Source organism: Balaenoptera acutorostrata, chromosome 20 (assembly GCF_949987535.1).
Source record: "Balaenoptera acutorostrata chromosome 20, mBalAcu1.1, whole genome shotgun sequence".
Lineage (NCBI taxonomy): Eukaryota > Metazoa > Chordata > Mammalia > Artiodactyla > Balaenopteridae > Balaenoptera > Balaenoptera acutorostrata.
Genome location: NC_080083.1, coordinates 1,790,549 through 1,808,570, shown reverse-complemented (window position 1 = coordinate 1,808,570; position 18,022 = coordinate 1,790,549). Strand labels below are relative to the sequence as shown.

The following is an 18,022-nucleotide window of genomic DNA, read 5'->3' as shown; positions in this document are numbered from 1 at the left end:
CACAGCAAACATCATTCTCAATGGTGAAAAACTACATTTCCTCTAAGATCAGGAACAAGACAAGGATGTCCACTCTCACCACTATTATTCAACATAGTTTTGGAAGTCCTAGCCATGGTAATCAGAGAAGAAAAAGAAATAAAAGGAATACAAATTGGAAACGAAGAAGTAAAACTGTCACTGTTTGCAGATGACATGATACTATACATAGAGAATCCTAAAAATGCCACCAGAAAACTACTAGAGCTAATCAATGAATTCAGTAAAGCTGCAGGATACAAAATTAATGCACAGAAATCTCTTGCATTCCTATATACTAATGATGAAAAATATGAAAGAGAAATTATGGAAACACTCCCATTTACCATTGCAACAAAAAGAATAAAATACCTAGGAATAAACCTACTTAGGGAGACAAAAGACCTGTATGCAGAAAACTATAAGACACTGATGAAAGAAATTAAAGATGATACCAACAGATGGAGAGATATACCATGTTATTGGATTGGAAGAATCAACATTGTGAAAATGACTATACTACCCAAAGCAATCTACAGATTCAATGCAATCCCTATCAAATTACCAGTGGCATTTTTTATGGAGCTAGAACAAATCATCTTAAAATTTGTATGGAGACACAAAAGACCCCGAATAGCCAAAGCAGTCTTGAAGGAAAAAAACGGAGCTGGAGGAATCAGACTCCCTGACTTCAGACTATACTACAAAGCTACAGTAATCAAGACAATATGGTACTGGCACAAAAACAGAAACACAGATCAATGGAACAAGATAGAAAGCCCACAGATAAACCCACACACCTATGGTCAACTAATCTATGACAAAGGAGGCAAAGATATACAATGGAGAAAAGACAGTCTCTTCAATAAGTGGTGCTGGGAAAACTGGACAGCTACATGTAAAAGAATGAAATTAGGGCTTCCCTGGTGGCACAGCAGTTAAGAATCTGCCAGCCAATGCAAGGGACACAGGTTCATGCCCTGGCCCGGGAAGATCCCACGTGCCGCGGAGCAACTAAGCCCGTGCGCCACAACTACTGAGCCTGAGCTCTAGAGCCCGCAAGCCACAACTACTGAAGCCTACGTGCCTAGAGCCTGTGCTCTGCAGCAAGAGAAGCCACGACAATGAGAAGCCCGCGCACTGCAACAAAGAGTAGCCCCCGCTCACCCCAACTAGAGAAAGCCTGCACACAGCAACGAAGACCCAACGCAGCCCAAAAATAAATAAATAAATTTATTTTTAAAAAAAGAATGAAATTAGAACACTCCCTAACACCATACACAAAAATAAACTCCAAATAGATTAGAGACCTAAATGTAAGACTGGACACTATAAAACTCTTAGAGGAAAACATAGGAAGAACACTCTTTGACATAAATCACAGCAAGATCTTTTTTGATCCACCTCCTAGAGTAATGGAAATAAAAACAAAAATAAACAAATGGGACCTAATGAAACTTCAAAGCTTTTGCACAGCAAAGGAAACCATAAACAAGACGAAAAGACAACCCTCAGAATGGAAGAAAATATTTGCAAACCAATCAATGGACAAAGGATTAATCTCCAAAATATATAAACAGCTCATTCAGCTCAATATTAAAGAAACAATCAACCCAATCCAAAAATGGGCAGAAGACCTAAATAGACATTTCTCCAAAGAAGACATACAGATGGCCAAGAAGCACATGAAAAGCTGCTCAACATCACTAATTATTAGAGAAATGCAAATCAAAACTACAATGAGGTATCACCTCACACCAGTTAGAATGGGCATCATCAAAAAATCTACAAACAACAAATGCTGGAGAGGGTGTGGAGAAAAGGGAACCCTTTTGCACTGTTGGTGGGAATGTAAATTGATACAGCCACTATGGAGAACAATATGGAGGTTCCTTAAAAAACGAAAAATAGATTTACCATATGATCCAGCAATCCCACTACTGGGTGTATACCCAGAGAAAACCATAATTCAAAAAGACACATGCACCCCAATGTTCACTGCAGTCCTATTTACAATAGCCAGGTCATGGAAGCAACCTAAATGCCCATCAACAGACGAATGGATAAAGAAGTTGTGGTACATATATACAATGGAATATTACTCAGCCATAAAAAGGAACGAAATTGAGTCATTTGTTGAGACGTGGATGGATCTAGAGACTGTCATACAGAGTGCAGTAAGTAAGAAAGAGAAAAACAAATATTGTATATTAACGCATATATGTGGAACCTAGAAAAATGGTACAGATGAGCTGGTTTGCAGGGCAGAAGTTGAGACACAGACGTAGAGAACAGACATATGGACACCAAGGGGGGGAAACTGTGGTGGGGTGGGGATGGTGGTGTGCTGAATTGGGCGATTGGGATTGACATGTATACACTGATGTATATAAAACTGATGACTAATAAGAACCTGCAGTATAAAAAAACAAAACAACTAATACTAAAGTTTCATTGGGTTATTTGTATGGAAATATGTTAATATAAATGTTTCAGACATTACATGAAATTTCTAAAATCTTATATGTTCTGGTATAATGTTATAAGTCATAATTCTAGTTTTTACTTTAAAATGTATACCTCAGAAATAAAATAAATAAATAAAAATAAAATTTGGGAAACAATGTGCCACTATGGAAGTACATTTAATAATACAGAAAGATGTCCATTATATATTGATAAGTGGGGATATAAATTAAGATACAGCCTTTTTGTTAAAAAAAATATATATATATGAATAAAAATGACTGAAATGTTGAAATGGTGCAAAAAAAAAAAATGGGACCCAAAAAACTCTTTTGAAATAAAATTTCATATCCTATATCACGCCAATCCAGAGTTAGCTTTGGCCTAAATTACATTAAGTCCTTCAGAGCTATGTTCAACTTAGTCTGGAAAAACGATCTCAGGAAACCCTCATGCATTACCTGATGGGAGCCGAGGGCAACAGCTCAGGAGATACTACATTCGCCCAGCACTGCTCCTTCCTTGGCATGTAACCCTGTCCTCACTCTCCCAGGCTTTGGGTTTAAAGGTAGGACTCATCCATCATATACCACCCCGCCCCAGCCATTCATTCATCCATCCGACCATCCACCCACCCACCCATTCATCCACTGATGCATCATATACCCACCCACCCATTCATCCATCCATCCATCATCCATCCACCCTCCTATCCACAATCCATCCATCCATCCATCATACACCCAACCCATTCATTCATCTACACACTCATTCATCATACAGCCACTCATCCATCCATCCATCCATCCACCCATCTCTGCCTCCTTCTCTCTCTCCTTCTCACCCATTCAACAAATTTCCAAGGTACCTGCTATATAGCAAGCACAATGCTGAACCATAGGGCTTCAGAGACTGAAAGGGACACAGCCTTTCTCCCTAAGGAGCTCAGAGTCTAGAAGGAAAACCACTATGGTTATAGATCAGGTGGGTGAGGTAAGAGACAGAGCCAGGAGTAAAAGGCCTTGACTGGCATCTGTCTCTGCGCTGGTGATGCCTGCACACCAGCCCAGAGCTCGCAATCCCGAGACAGGCAGTAAGGATGGAGAGAAACGAGCAAAGTCAAGAAACACTACGAGTCAAAGTCAACAGCAATCAACAGCTCTGCTAAGGTGTGGAGCTGGGGGAGGAAGCAGACGGCTTCTGGCTTGAGTAGCGGGTGGTGTATTCCTGAGAGAGGGAACTCTGCAGGGGAACACGGGTGAGCTTAATCCTGGATGAGCTGGGTCTGAGGACAGAATGGAGCTTGGCCCTCCGGGAAGAGATGTGGGCAGGAGATGGCGACGTGAGTCTTCACCACCGCTGGCGGCGGGGGAGACAGCAGCCGGGGGGGGATGTACCGCAGTGGGAGGCAGGTGAGGGCAGGGGCTCCAAGGGGCAGGAGGAGGAAGAGCAGACACTACAGACTGAGGAGGAGCCGCCGGAGAGGTGGCCGGACCACTGGCAGGATCCGTAACCGTGGCAACCAGGGAGTGGTGGAGAGCGGCGGTGGCTGAGCGGGTTGAGGACCAGGATCGGGGTCCGGGCGGGGGGGGATGCGCAGGAACGGAATCAGTGATGGGTGCCAAGTCCAGGGCGGTGTCCAGACAGGGACCACAAGGGACACCTTCAAGCAGCTTGGTTTGAAGGAGAGGAGAGACAGAGGGGCAGTGGATGAAGGAGGACGGTTTTAGGGTGGGAGGGATCAGCCAGGACAGAAAAAGGAAAACACGGCCCTGAGCAGATGTATGCAGAGGACAGGATTAGTGAAGCCAGCTCCACTTCATTCATAGCCATCAGCAGCGGGGTATCTGACAAACAAAAGGCCGCAAAACCACAGCCTGTCCTCAGTCCCCTAGATTGGTTCTAAAATGAAAGATAATTGACAAAGAAAGGTCTGTGGGGCAGGGTGGTCCTCACCTGAGACATGAGAGTGTCACAAGCGGAGGCCAAGCCAGTTCCAATGGAAATCCCGGCGACATTCACAACCTGCAAGGAACAGCAGACCAGGTGTGGCAAGCATCCGGGGACCAGGCGGGAGCAGCTGGTGATCTGTGTCTCAGATCACATGGTGTCCACATCTGTCCTTGTCGACTGTCACACAGAACGTACAGTCTAACTAAAGGATCACAGTCACCTGCTTCAACCAGGGGCGCCAACAACCTAGTTTTTCCTAAACCCACGGCGCATTACAACTTCTGTATTTAATAAAAGCAATGTTGTGGTTAACACCTGATGGTGATACCCCTGACCTACGGTGTGCATTTAATGATAATAACGGCGAACCTGGACTGAGCACGTGCTACGTGCAGGGCCGTCCCAAGCCCTTCACACACACAATGCTACGACCACTACTCCCATTTAATGGGTCATCTGAGTCACAGCAAGTTTACATCGCTCAGATGGTGACCTGCAGCTGGGCAGCCTGGCCCCAGGCTCTGGTCCTCCAGTGAGGAACGGCACTACTTTTGTGTCAGCCTCTCGCCCAGACCCCACCCAGTGCCCCCGACAACCAAGGGCACAAGCAGTAACCTGCAGGTAAGGGTCAGAGCCCAGCAGAGTTGGGTGGGGGGAGCTGAAGACCCTCGTTTCCATCCTGGGCTCACATTTAGCAGTGACGGCAGCCCCAGGATGACCTTCTCAGCTGAGCAAGACCACCGACTCCAGCCCCCAGGAGGCGGTGACAGGCCACCCTCAGAGCAGGAGGGGGCGTCCACCCAGGACAGCGTCAGGGCAAAAGCCCCAGAACACCTCGGCGTTCCAGGAAGAGAGAAGGATGAAGCATGCCAATTTCTCAAGAGTTTTGTATTGAAAAACAATGTCACACGTGAGCCATTTTTGGGTAAATGGATGCACTTTGGTGTCATTCTTCCTCTACAACTTCAAGTCCATCTGGGTCAAGTTACTATTCAGAGACGGCTTTGCTTAAAGTCAACGAGCTTTTACCAACCCAGCCCTGATGTCACACTTTCCCCTCCCAGCAGCCAGTGTGATAAAAGATGCACAGGAACTGCTACTGTATCTCTCAGAGCACATTATCCGGGACACGGGCTTCCACATCAGGGTGTCCACTTTATGAAACTCTACAAGAGAAACTCCCTATGACTCAGCATCAAGAAAAGCTGCTCTTCCCTGAGAGATGGCTCAGGAACACTTGGGGGAACCACATGGGTGGGGAGTTCAGAGCAGATCTGCAGCCCCTCAGATGCCAGTCACCACCACCCCACCTTGCGTCTTCTTCCATCCGCGTGTCTTGGACCCGACTCTATCTGCCTTGAAAGTATTTTTATAAACCAACTCAAATGCTTTGTGGAACAAGGTGGGTATATGGAAATGTTCTTTTCTTTTAAAACCAAACACTTTTGTAAACCCTCTCATACTATATCCAGAGTTTTTTCACAAGGTAAAAAAATTTCTAACTGGGCCTGGCTTTCATAAATAGAGTTTTCTTGAAATGAGTCTATTGTCTCTCTAGCAATTTGTTACAATTTAACAGCTGATTAAAAGGAAAAGTCTGGCCACCCACTGCCCCCCGTAAGACAGGCACAGACCCCCTTATCTAAGACCTTATCCACACAAACGCCTGACTGGAACATACCCACCTTCCCACATGCCCTTTTCAAGCCTGTCTGTATAATTTTAGGTTTGTATTTACTGTATTATTTTTTTTCTTGTTAGTCACACACCAAATCTTTGTTTTTATTGAAATATAGTTGATTTACAATGTTGTGTTGGTTTCAGGTGTACAGCAAAGTGATTCCGTTTTATATATGTGTATATGTATCCTTTTTTAGATTCTGTTCCATTATGGTTTATCACAGGATATTGAGTATAGTCTCCTGTGCTGTACAGTAGGTCCTTGCTGGGTGTATTCCTATTTTATTTTTACTTCAAAAACTAGAAACTCTTTCGTTACCCTCTTATCATTGAGTGCTTCAGGGGAAAAACAGAAAGAGGGAAAGAATCACCAAAAAACACATATAAAATCTTAATTCCCCTCCCAAGATAGGTTTCAAAATAGTTTTGGTGAAATAAATGAAAAAACAGGCACCGTGGGATTCTACATGCATACACAATCATCATGCTTTAAACCGTCACCATGTTACAGATGGGAAAACATAAAGGCATAGAGCTGAGAAGAAAAACATACATTCAGGGGACGCCTGGGTGAGAGCCGGCTTGCTCGGGTCTCCGAAGTTACGCATTTCTGAGATGTCTGCTGGGGCCGCATTTCTGCTGGTACCAGGCTCAGCAAAAGTTAACAGGAGCTGGCCGATCACAAGAAAGCAGGCAGAGACAGACCAGCACAGCGCGGAGGAGGGGGCTCTGGGCTGCCCGGGAGTCCTCAGGGACAGTTTTGTGCAGGTGACCCTGCCCTGTCTAGGCAGACACACCCGGACCTCACACGCAGGTAACAGAAAGCAGTGGGCACCACAAGCAGGGGGCTGAGATGCCCGGAGGTCAGAAGCCGGGAGGGGCGCGACTCCGGCTGCAGAATGGGGGAGGGCAGGATGCAGTCAGGGCGGGAGGAGGAGAGGCCGTGCGGCTGGCAGGAGGGATGAAGGCCGAGCTGGGAGAGTGTAGCAGGAAACAGAAAAAAAGTGATTTTAAGAAATGTGGGAAATTCAGGCAGCAGGGCTTGCTGACTGATGCAGACGGGGGGCCGTGTACGGTGCTCCCAGGGCAGGATGGTCACCAACAAACAGAGGAGGAGGGGGAAGAGGATACGCAGCACAACTACCGGAAGGGGAACCAGGGAGGACTGACAGGTGCGAAGAGTTCCCAGGAGGGAGGTGGGGGAAGGCGGCCAGGTGAGGGCAAGTTCTCTGGAGATTGGGGGCGGGGCGGGGGGGGGGTCACTGGCAACTTTCGGAAGAGTAGGTTAAATGGAACAGTGGGGAAATAGAGGCCAGTTTGCAATGGGGAGAAAAGGAAAATGAAGACGCAGTGTAGACTTTCTGGCAAAGAGCATAAGCGGATAGAGGCCAGAGAGGGGGCTGCACAAGGAGAGACTTGGATACTTTATCGTAATTCAGTAGCACTAGTGAAAGGGAAGGGGCTGGAGGAGAAAGGATAGTTCTGAGCCCAGGTAGAAGGCTGGTCTCAAAGAAAAGAGTGATGAGAGACTTCCCTGGTGGCACAGTGGTTAAGAATCCGCCTGCCAATGCAGGGGACACGGGTTCGAGCCCTGGTCCAGGAAGATCCCACATGCCGCAGAACAGCTAAGCCCATGAGCCGCAACTACTGAGCCTGTGTGCCACAACTACTGAACCCGTGCGCCTAGAGCCCATGCTCCGCGAGAAGCCCGCGCACTGCAACGAAGAGTAGCCCCCGCTCACCGCAACTAGAGAAGGCCTGCGCGCAGCAACGAAGACCCAATCAATGCAGTCAAAAATAAATAAATAAATTTATTTATTTTTTTAAAAAAAGAGAGAGAAAAGTGATGGGGATCCAGGTGGCAGGGCTCAAGGAAGCAGGGGCGGTGGGGGGGGGGGGGGGCGGGTGTCAGGCACTGACTGGCCCTGGATTCTGGGAGGGGACCAAGCGGGGGCTGCAGAGCGAGGACGGAGGGATCCCACCATGGAAAACCCCCTTGAGGGCAGAGGGCAGAGGCCAGACAGCACAGGTGTGAGGCCTTGACAGGGCTCCAGGGATAAAGGGTGGTGAGCGGAAGTGTAAAGTTTAAAGCTTCTGCTGTGGGTGCACACAGAGGGGTGGAAATGTGCAGGGCGTGGGGCCCGATGTGCATTCGGGGGTCCTGGAAGCCAGCGAGATGGAGGGAGGTGGACCCACACACCCAAGGAGACAAGCACTCAGGTCCTGAGGTTGTCAGTGAACACAGAAGAGGCCACGTACAGATCAACAAGGAAAAGTCCAGGATGGTGTACCAGATAGGTTGTCCAAAACTGGGCGCTGGGAAAGGAGAGTCTGCATGCACAAGAATGAAACTGGACCCCTATCTCACACCATACACAAAATCAACTCAAAACGGGTGAAAGACTTGAACATAAGACCTGAAACCATGAAACTCCTTAAAGAAAACTTAGGCGGTAAGCTCCTTTAACAAGTCTTGGGCATGATTTTTTGGATCTGACACCAAAATTAAAGGCAAGAAAAGCAAAAATAAATGGGACTACATGAAACTGAAAAGCTTCTGCACAGCAAAGGAAACCGTCAACAAAATGAAAAGGCAACCTACCAAACGGGTTCACCCAATAATAGACCTGTAAATAAAATGTCTGATTCCACATACCAAAGTAGTCTCAACCATAAGGAAAACTTCTGTGGCCCTGCCATGATCTTAGGGCTCTACCCACCTGGGTGGGAACAGGAGGGGCATTTTCTGAGACTGGGAAAGAACATCTGCCATTACCAGCAGAAGCTTTTCACCTTCTTTGAAAGCATGGATGAAACGCAGGAGAGAGGCAGCTTTCCACTACATCACCAACGAAAATGCAGGGACTTCAAAGGGGGTGTAATTTCAATCCATGGTGGAAGGGAGACACTTTATTACAAGGCTGAAATAGCACCACCTTAATGAACTGGGTAATTCAAACTAACAGCAGTCAACCTAGTTCTAGATAAGTTATCTGGTTTAACTTAATAATAGAAAAAAAAAAAAGCAGTTCTTTTAGTTCTGCCAGCAGAATTTGCCTCATTGCTACGAATTCTTTGCAGTACCTGGTCCCCAGACCAATTAGAGGTCGGTCACCATGGGATGGTTTGAGTACACAGAACACCTTTTCTAAGTAGTTGACACAATCTCCTTCCAAATCTAACGATAGGGTAATGGAACCCCCGGGTCAAGCTCGGACCCTGTGAAGGTGCAGGTGTCAGGCATCACACAATTCAAATTCCAGGCTTTTCCAAGTCGTCAGCGCCCCCCCCCCAAAAAAGAAAGGAATGTAAAAACCTACCGAGACAGCAAGCGTAACCGCATCCACCTCGACCTTGCCCAGGTGTCCGCAGAATACGGAGCTGACGAGGCTGATGAGAAAGGTCAGCAGCTGTGCGAGGAACTGGGGGGAGGAAAGCGGAGGACAGCGCGTTACACCGAGACGGCGCGGGACGGCCCTGGTCCACCGGCCGGACCGCGGGGGACGGGGGGAACCGCGGGGAGAGGGACCGCGGGGAGAGGGACCACGGGATGAGGGACCGCGGGGGACGGGGGGGGGAGCGCGGGGAGAGGGACCGCGGGGAGAGGGACCGCGGGGCGGGCGGCGCGGGGCCGCGCACTCACCACTGGGCCCGCGAGCGCCGCCAGCTCCGCCGTCTCACGCCCCACGTCGGGCGGCGGCGCGCCCCGCAGAGGCCGCAGGCGTTCGCGCCAGCCGGGGGTCCCGGGCCGCTGGGCGCCGTCGCGGGCGGACGAGGGGCTCTCGGCGGCGGGCGGCGCAGAGGCGGCGGGGGTCTCCGTGGCGTCGCGGGAGGACCTCATCGGCGGGCGCGCCCGCTCCGGGAGTGCGCGGGAGGCGGCGAGGGCGGTGGGCCAGATAGGGTGGGGGTGGGTGGGCGGGGCGGCGGGCGGTGGCGGGATTGGGGGTGGGGAGGCCCCGCCCCGCCCCCGGCCCCGCCTTCCGTGGCCCGCGGGGCTCGGGGGAGGGGCGGCGTTGGTGGGGGGCGCGGAGGGGGCAGGTGGGAACAGTGCAGGGGGGCCCGAGTTAGCCTTCGCTGGTTTCCGGGTGATGTCTCCCCCGACGCTGGGGCAAAGAATTTACTCCCCGAGGGGTTGCGCTCCCTGCCGCCCGCAATTTGCAGCGGGTACGACGAGCCCGCGTGCCCGGTGGGGAGGTGACGAAGAACTCGGGGTGCCCGGTGGGGAGGGAACGAAAAGCCGGGACGGGGGCTTTGCTGGGGCCCCACCGCGAGGGCCACCTTGGGTGCAGCCTTCGTCTTGGTCCCTGGAAGGTGACCCTCCACTTAACTGAGCCAAGAGGAATGAAGCGCTGAGGGTGGAGATGCCTTAAGGGAGTACCTCCACCTCCCCCCGCCGAAATCTGCCCTGGCGTGTTTTTCACTCGAAGGAGCTACCTTTTCTCATTTTGTCCGTTATCTGTTGTTTCAGGGCAAAGGCCACGCCTCGCAGTTTTTATCCACCCCAGAACGCAGCGTACTTAGCAGGGAGTGAGGCTTGCTAAGCTAACGGCGCGGAGCTAGCCCGGCAAGGCGGCATCCAAGAATGACCCCTTAATCCAAGGCCGCTGTTGACTCGCCCTCCCACCGGCTAAGAGGAGTTAGCAATGATTGGATTTTCACAGCTCCAAAGACTTTCCCAGTGATTGCCAAGGCCAAGGAGAAGGGCGCATTCATTCAAACCTCATCTTTTTGAGATGGGGCCGCACAAAACCTTCCGGATATACCGCGTCTCTGCCACTAAAAGCCTGCGCCTTTTTTAAGACGAGGACAGGCCCAAACAAGACGAATAGGGCCTGCCCAGGACCCCATCCTCCCCTCTCCTAGAACACTCTTTTCATTTTTGCTGCCTTCCAACTTTATCAACTCTTCCTTCTATCAGAATAGGAAAGGGTCTGATTTTTCCCTCCAGTTTGCCTGGATTAGCTCTTCGAAGCCTGTATTTCTCTCTGTGGGATGCCCACCACTCAGAAACAAAGTGCTGGTCCTTTATCCCTCCCTGCGCCTGCCAACATGTCAATCCAAACCCGTGTTAAGCCAGGCCCTTGACAGGAAGCATGCTAATTGATGCCACCTGACTCCTTTCTTCTTCCTAATCTGTCTTCTCCCCTTTTAAGTTTCTTAAGCATGTCTACCACCCTTGGTACCAAATGAATATTAACAAATGTCGTTTCCCACTGAATAATAATCTAAGGGAAGATATATTGTAAATACATGAGGGAAGATATATTGTAAAATGTATTTTAAATAATTCACATAGTAAGAATCCTTGGGGCTTCCCTGGTGGCGCAGTGGTTGAGAATCTGCCTGCCAATGCGGGGGATACGGGTTCGAGCCCTGGTCTGGGAGGATCCCACATGCTGCGGAGCAACTGGGCCCGTGAGCCACAATTGCTGAGCCTGCGCGTCTGGAGCCTGTGCTCTGCAACGAGAGAGGCCGCGATAGTGAGAGGCCCGTGCACCGCGATGAAGAGGGGCCCCCGCTTGCCACAGCTGGAGAAAGCCCTGGCACAGAAACGAAGACCCAACACAGCCATAAATAAAATAAATAAATAAATAAAAACCTTAAAAAAAAAAAAAGTAGTAAAAGATCAAGTAATTAGAACCTAATCTTAAAAAAAAAAAAAAAAAAAGAATCCTTAAGTCCTTGGTATATGGGTTTGTGTCTAAAAAAAAAAAAACAGTAAGCAGAAGAAATATACAAAGCCATACCTCGATGCATCCGGTACACAGTGGTCTTCGGTTGAAATGATGGTGGATGTAATCTTCCAGACGTTGTTTTGGACTAGCACGTACTTTTTACCTTCGTTCCTTTTCTTCATCAGAAAATATATCTTGGAACTCTGTTCTTGACCTCCATGGGCACAGCTGAATAACGTTAACTGAAAACGAACTGCCACCTTTGGGCCAATGAATTTTTGTTGGTAAGGTCAGAAGCATCCCTTGGCCTACTCTCTCTCTCCCTTTCCCTCTCCCTCTCCCTCTCTCTCTCTGTCTCGCCACATCACTGAATTCTGACATAGACTCTCACTAAAATCCCCACCAGCAAGATGACAATGACCCCGAAGAGCAGCAGCCCTCGCCGCAGCGCCAGCTATCTCCCAGATAATTTCCACGCGGCCCTTGGATGAACCTCAAAACACTCTACCTGGCATGTCTGCTGATCCGACTGAATCTCCTCTGTTTTTTCAACCTCTCTTATCCACATTCCTCCATGGTTTTCAGGGCCTGCTGGAGATGAAAAGGAACTCAGTGCCTTAAAAGGGTGTTTTTCTTCTGTATAAAAGGAGATGCATGTATGCATTACTAGCTGGGAGAATGGTAATTCCAGAAGCAGTTGCTACCGTGGAGAATAAAGGAAATCCTATGTCAGGTGCTGTCCACTCACCCACAGACACGGACTGGATCCCGCTGCAGTCAGCTGGGGTCCTCAGGGGCTCTGCCCCACCAAGTAACGCAACAAATAAGGTAGCTCTTTAGGTTAAGAGGCTTCGGGGAAATGTTCAAGGGGCCAGCACTCATCGAATTAGCATCTCAGAAAGAGAATAAGGCCAGTGGAGGAGAAAGATGACCTAAGAGATGATTCAAGGCCGTTCACAGCACTGGGGAGAGATGCGAGTCTTCCCATCAGAGGGCCTGCTAAGTACCAGGCAGGATAGTGACCCAAACCTAGATTTAGTCTCAGGATGCCTCAGAAGAGTAACAATAAGGAAAATACCCTAAATGCTTGCATCAGTACTGAATTGATCACCTGCAGCTTTTAATGATCTGTAGCAGTGTGTCTCTGTCTGCAATTAAAGCAAACAAACTTCGGGGACTTCCCTGGTGGCGCAGTGGTTGGGAATCCGCCTGCCAGTGCAGGGGACACGGGTTCAAGCCCTGGCCCAGGAAGATCCCACATGTGGCGGAGCAACTAAGCCCGTGAGCCACAACTACTGAGCCTGGGCTCTAGAGCTCGTGTGCCACACTACTGAGCCCGCATGTCACACTACTGAAGCCCATGCGCCTAGAGCCCGTGCTCCACAAGAGAAGCCACCGCAATGAGAAGCCCGCACACCGCAACGAAGAGTAGCCCCCACTCGCCGCAACTAGAGAAAGCCCACACACAGCAACAAAGACCTAACGCGGTCAAAAATAAAAACTAAAAAAAAAAGCAAACAGACTTCAACTGTTTACCTGAAATTGGGTGTTCCTTATCATTTGTTTCTGAGACATTATTGCCCTATTTAAGTGGGAGCTCAGCGCAGCAAATCTCGTTGTGAACACCTAGACGGGCCCGTCCCAAGAGCGGGGGCAGCTGTGTCATACCTGGGCAAAGTGGGTCCTGGGAGAGAGCCGCAGTCCTGTCCTGGGCCATGTTTCGTTTCAAATTGGCAGGTACCTGAGCCTAGAAAACGAGACAAAGTCAATCCACAGGCTTCACCACAGTGCTAATCAAACACTTGCTTAACTCCCCAGTGGAGCCATTTTCTTTAACTGACGTGTAACATGGGAGCCTCTCTAGTGGGGTCAGTGGGTGGGGAAGGTTGGATGGAAAAAAGATGAGGGCAAGTCGGGGACCGGGATCCTGTAGGATTCTCCCTTCCTCGTCCTTCACCTCTTTTCTCCATCCCCTATTTAACACCCTACACTGACCCTAGGAAGTTTACAGACAAAGATGCCCACGGGTATCTTAATGAAACACTGGGAGATCATAAAAACAGGATAAATATCAGGATAAATTTGATGGCATTCCACCTTTCTCTCCAGTTCTAAAGCTTGTCCTGAAATCGGCTTTTCAGGAACAGAGGCGGAAGTTTAGCATAGGACCCAGGGAAGAAGAGAGCCCCTGTTTTTCTATCTGATGAATAAACAAAGGGGAAAAGATAAAGCCAGGGTCACCAGCCCTTCACATCTGAATTAAGTCCAGTTAAAACAATGACACATAGTCAATATTTTGTATAAGGGAAAAGAATCTGAAAAAGAATATACACACACACACACACCCATATATATATATATATATATGGGTGTGTGTGTGTGTGTGTGTGTGTGTGTATATATATGTATAACTAAATCACTGTGCTGTACACCTGAAACTAACACAGCACTGTAAATCAACTCTAATAAAATAAAATAAAACAACAATGACAAAGAAGTAGCATTTATAATAAAACAGAAAAGAACCTTCCAAAATAAGGGAGAGAGAGGTAAAACTGGGTGTGTGTGTTTTCCAGGAGAGGACAGCAATGAGTATAGTTACCTGCTGACAGGCCTTTTTCCAATTTAGCCGGGCAATAAAGCTTAGAAAACACACAGCCTGAGAGACAGCACAGATGATTATCCCTAACCACAGACCTGGACGTGGAAATATTTAATAGAGGTTAATTCAGTGGAACACCAGCCGCCCTGGGGTGTATGTTTCTCCCAAGTACTGCTGAGAATCTGCTTTCATGGCTGAGGTGGAGCCCACGGTGAGCCAGAAACCTCCACCCTGCTCTCCCTGTTAGTTTCCAGAAGGTTCCAGGAAGCCCAGAAACCCCTCAGGCCACCTTCCAGGTTTCTGGATCTCAGAACAAACATTCAGAGGCTATTTTTGGCCATAACATTTGGCTTTAAGAAAACTGCCAATTATGAGGATATACTCAAGGACAAACTACTGATACTTGCTAACAGTACTTCCAAACTACTATGCTCCGTTCTCCTCGCCAAAGGGGAATGCAGATGTTGGGAGTTCCCTGGCGGTCCAGGGGACTCGGCAGTCTTCCACTGCCGAGGGCCTGGGTTCAAACCCTGATCAGGGAACTAAGGTCCCACGAGCCTCATGGCGTGTCCCCCCACCCCCCAAAAATGTACGTGTCGCCAGCCCTGTAAAGGACTGATGCTCCCTGGCTCGGAGCTTTGTGCAAGACCTGACTTGCTCTGACTTCAGTAGCTCCCAGGGCAGGATTATCCCCAGAGAGGCGACTACACAGAAGGAGTGGCTGAGTGGGAGTGGAGGGTGGGAGAAGCCTCGCCGACCGTACAAACTCTGCCCCATTGACCCACACAGGACCCAGAGGGAGACCCCAGGTGGCGAGAGTTCTTTTGGCTAAGAGTGAACCCACAGCAGAATCCGAAACTCCAAGCTGGGAGAGCCTGAATATGCACGTGGACCGTGGCCACGGTGCTCAGACTATGTACAAATACAGAACTCTGACCCTCAATCTAAAGCAACCTGCCCAGAAAGCCAACCCTTTGTCTGTAATAAACAACCCAGAAGCCAGCCTATGTCAGACTCGGGAGAGGCCAGATCCCTATCTCTAGGGATAATCCAAGAAGCTAAAGAATAACTTTTGCAATAATTGACCCAAAATGTCCAAGCCTCCATCAGTAACTGACAGCTTCCCTAATTTCTGTCCCTGTTTCCAACTCAGGACCAGCCAGAGAAAGGCAGACATGGCCCCTGACCAAGCACACAGGATACCCCACTTCCGGTCAGCTGGCCTCCAGCCCCCCCAGCCCAGCAGCCTCCAGCAGGGCAGCCCTGAGCCTCCCCTCTGTCCCGCCGTGAATCCTTCCCTCTCCTCAACCCGCCTTGGAGTCTCTGCCAGATTCCAGTGCTGGTGGTTAACACCCACCCCCCACACACACACATACAGCTGGGCATGAAGAGCCTTTGCTGGTCCCCTTTGGTTGGTCTGCATTTACGTTCACACCTTCTAGTTCCTTCCTCCACACCAGCCAAACTCAGTTGGAAGCCAAAGGGCAAGGGTCACAGTGACCGGTGCACAGAGGTGTCACATGGGAGGGTCATACACTGGGTCAGACACAGAGGGGGCTGTAAACGTCCACGTCACAAATGGGAGACCCAGGAGAGATGTCACATTAGGACCGGGTCAGGGACAATGGGTCACACCTGTGACATATGGAAGTCACCCACGGGGTCACGCAGGGGCCTCCAGAGGAACCCTCATCTGCTCCACCTGTCCCCACACAAGCCACCGCCAGGGGCCTCCCATCCCAGAGCCTAGACACGGATGTCAGAGGTTTTGTTCTAGAAACGTCTTCTCTGCCTGTGCCCCTCAGGTGCCCGGGTCCCTTAGTCCCAGAGGCTTTTTACTTACTGTCTGCACTTCCCGCCTGCCCAACACCCTGTCATTAAAAACTGCCCACGTCGGGGCTTCCCCTGGTGGTGCAGTGGTTGAGAATCTGCCTGCCAATGCAGGGGACACGGGTTCGAGCCCTGGTCTGGGAAGATCCCACATGCCGTGGAGCAGCTGGGCCCGTGAGCCACAATTACTGAGCCTGCGCGTCTGGAGCCTGTGCTCCGCAACGGGAGAGGCTGCGATAGTGAGAGGCCCGCGCACCGCGATGAAGAGTGGCCCCCGCTTGCCACAACTAGAGAAAGCCCTCGTACAGAAACGAAGACCCGACACAGCCATAAATAAATAAATAAATAAAACAAATACTTAAAAAAAAAAAAAAAAAAACTGTCCACGTCCAAGTGTCCTTGGGAAGGTCTTCCTGTGTCCTACAGCATCCACCCGCGTGAATAACTTTTTTTGGATGAGATAATATATTCACTTTGTGGCAAAAAATCAAAACATCATAAAAATGCGTGTGAAGCATTTGGTTCCCACCTTTGCCCTCTCTGACCTTATTCCTTCTAACTAGTTGCTGGTGTCTTTTATAAAAACTATCAGTTTCCGTACATTACTTTCGTATTTCACCATCTCACTGATGTCTTTTGCTTTCAGTAATTTTTCAGCCATTTTAGGTCCTTCAGTTATGCAATCACATCTTCTGTAAATGACAGTAGTTTCATCTGCTCCTTTGCAATGTTTATACTTTGTTTTTTAAACTGTCTAAGTGTACGCTTTTGTCTTTCACCTAGGAAGTAACTTAGAACTGTTTTCTTTTTTCTTTTTTTTTTTTTCTGGCTGAGCCATGCTGCCTGTGGAATCTTAGTTCCCCGAACCAGGGGCCACTGGCAGTGACAGTACTGAGTCCTAACTACTGGACCACCGGGGAGCTCCCAGAAGTGTTTTCAAATATCCTAATTTTGGTAAGCTTTTTCTGACTGATTTCTAGCTTAATCGTAATTTGCTCAGAGAAAGCGACCTGAGTAATACATATGCTTTGAAATTTGTTGAGATTTAGTTTATATTCTAGAAGGTGATCATATTTTTATAAAATGTTCCATGTGACTCAAGAACGTTGCTAATTATTGTATGCAGAGTTCTCTCTGTGTCCATTTTATCAACATTGTTAATTTTATTATTCAAATCTTTATATTTTTTTTGAATTTTTGAATTTTATTTTATTTATTTTTTTATACAGCACGTTCTTATTGGTTATCTATTTTATACATATTAGTGTATAGATGTCAATCCCAATCTCCCAATTCATCCCACCACCACCACATCACCCCCGCCACTTTCCCCGCTTGGTGTCCATACGTTTGTTCTCTACACCTGTGTCTATATTTCTGCCCTGCAAACAGGTTCATCTGTACCATTTTTCTAGGTTCCACATTTATGCATTAATATACGATATTTGTTTTTCTCTTTCTGACTTTCTTCACTCTGTATGACAGTCTCTGTATGACAGAATTCAGCTGTGAAGCCATCTGGTCCTGGACTTTTATTTGTTGGAAGATTTTTAATCACAGCTTCAATTTCCTTACTTGTGATTGGTCTGTTCATATTTTCTATTTCTTCCTGGTTCAGTCTTGGAAGGTTATACCTTTCTAAAATTTGTCCATTTCTTCCAGGTTGTCCATTTTATTGGCATAGAGTTGCTTGTAGTAGTCCCTTAGGATGCTTTGTATTTCTGCGGTATCTGAGGTAACTTCTCCTTTTTCATTTCCAATTTTATTGATTTGCGTCCTCTCCCTCTTTTTCTTGATG

General features: G+C 48.5%; 2 protein-coding genes across 2 annotated transcripts in view; both read right to left on the bottom strand.

Moving 5' to 3' along the window:
- Positions 1–9,958, bottom strand: part of LOC102998773 (multidrug and toxin extrusion protein 2-like) — a 61,932-nt gene extending 51,974 nt beyond the window's left edge. The window contains 3 exon segments of the mRNA XM_057536165.1: positions 4,441–4,509; positions 9,438–9,539; positions 9,761–9,958. Of these exon segments, the coding sequence (XP_057392148.1) occupies positions 4,441–4,509; positions 9,438–9,539; positions 9,761–9,958 (369 nt within the window).
- Positions 9,959–11,870: 1,912 nt separating this feature from the next.
- LOC102999065 (multidrug and toxin extrusion protein 1) lies at positions 11,871–16,885 on the bottom strand. Its single transcript, XM_057536164.1, is given in 4 exon segments — positions 11,871–12,383; positions 13,461–13,539; positions 14,395–14,489; positions 16,831–16,885. Coding segments are annotated over 4 exon segments (456 nt in total). The 3' UTR covers positions 11,871–12,156.
- Between the last annotated feature and the right edge of the window lie 1,137 nt (positions 16,886–18,022).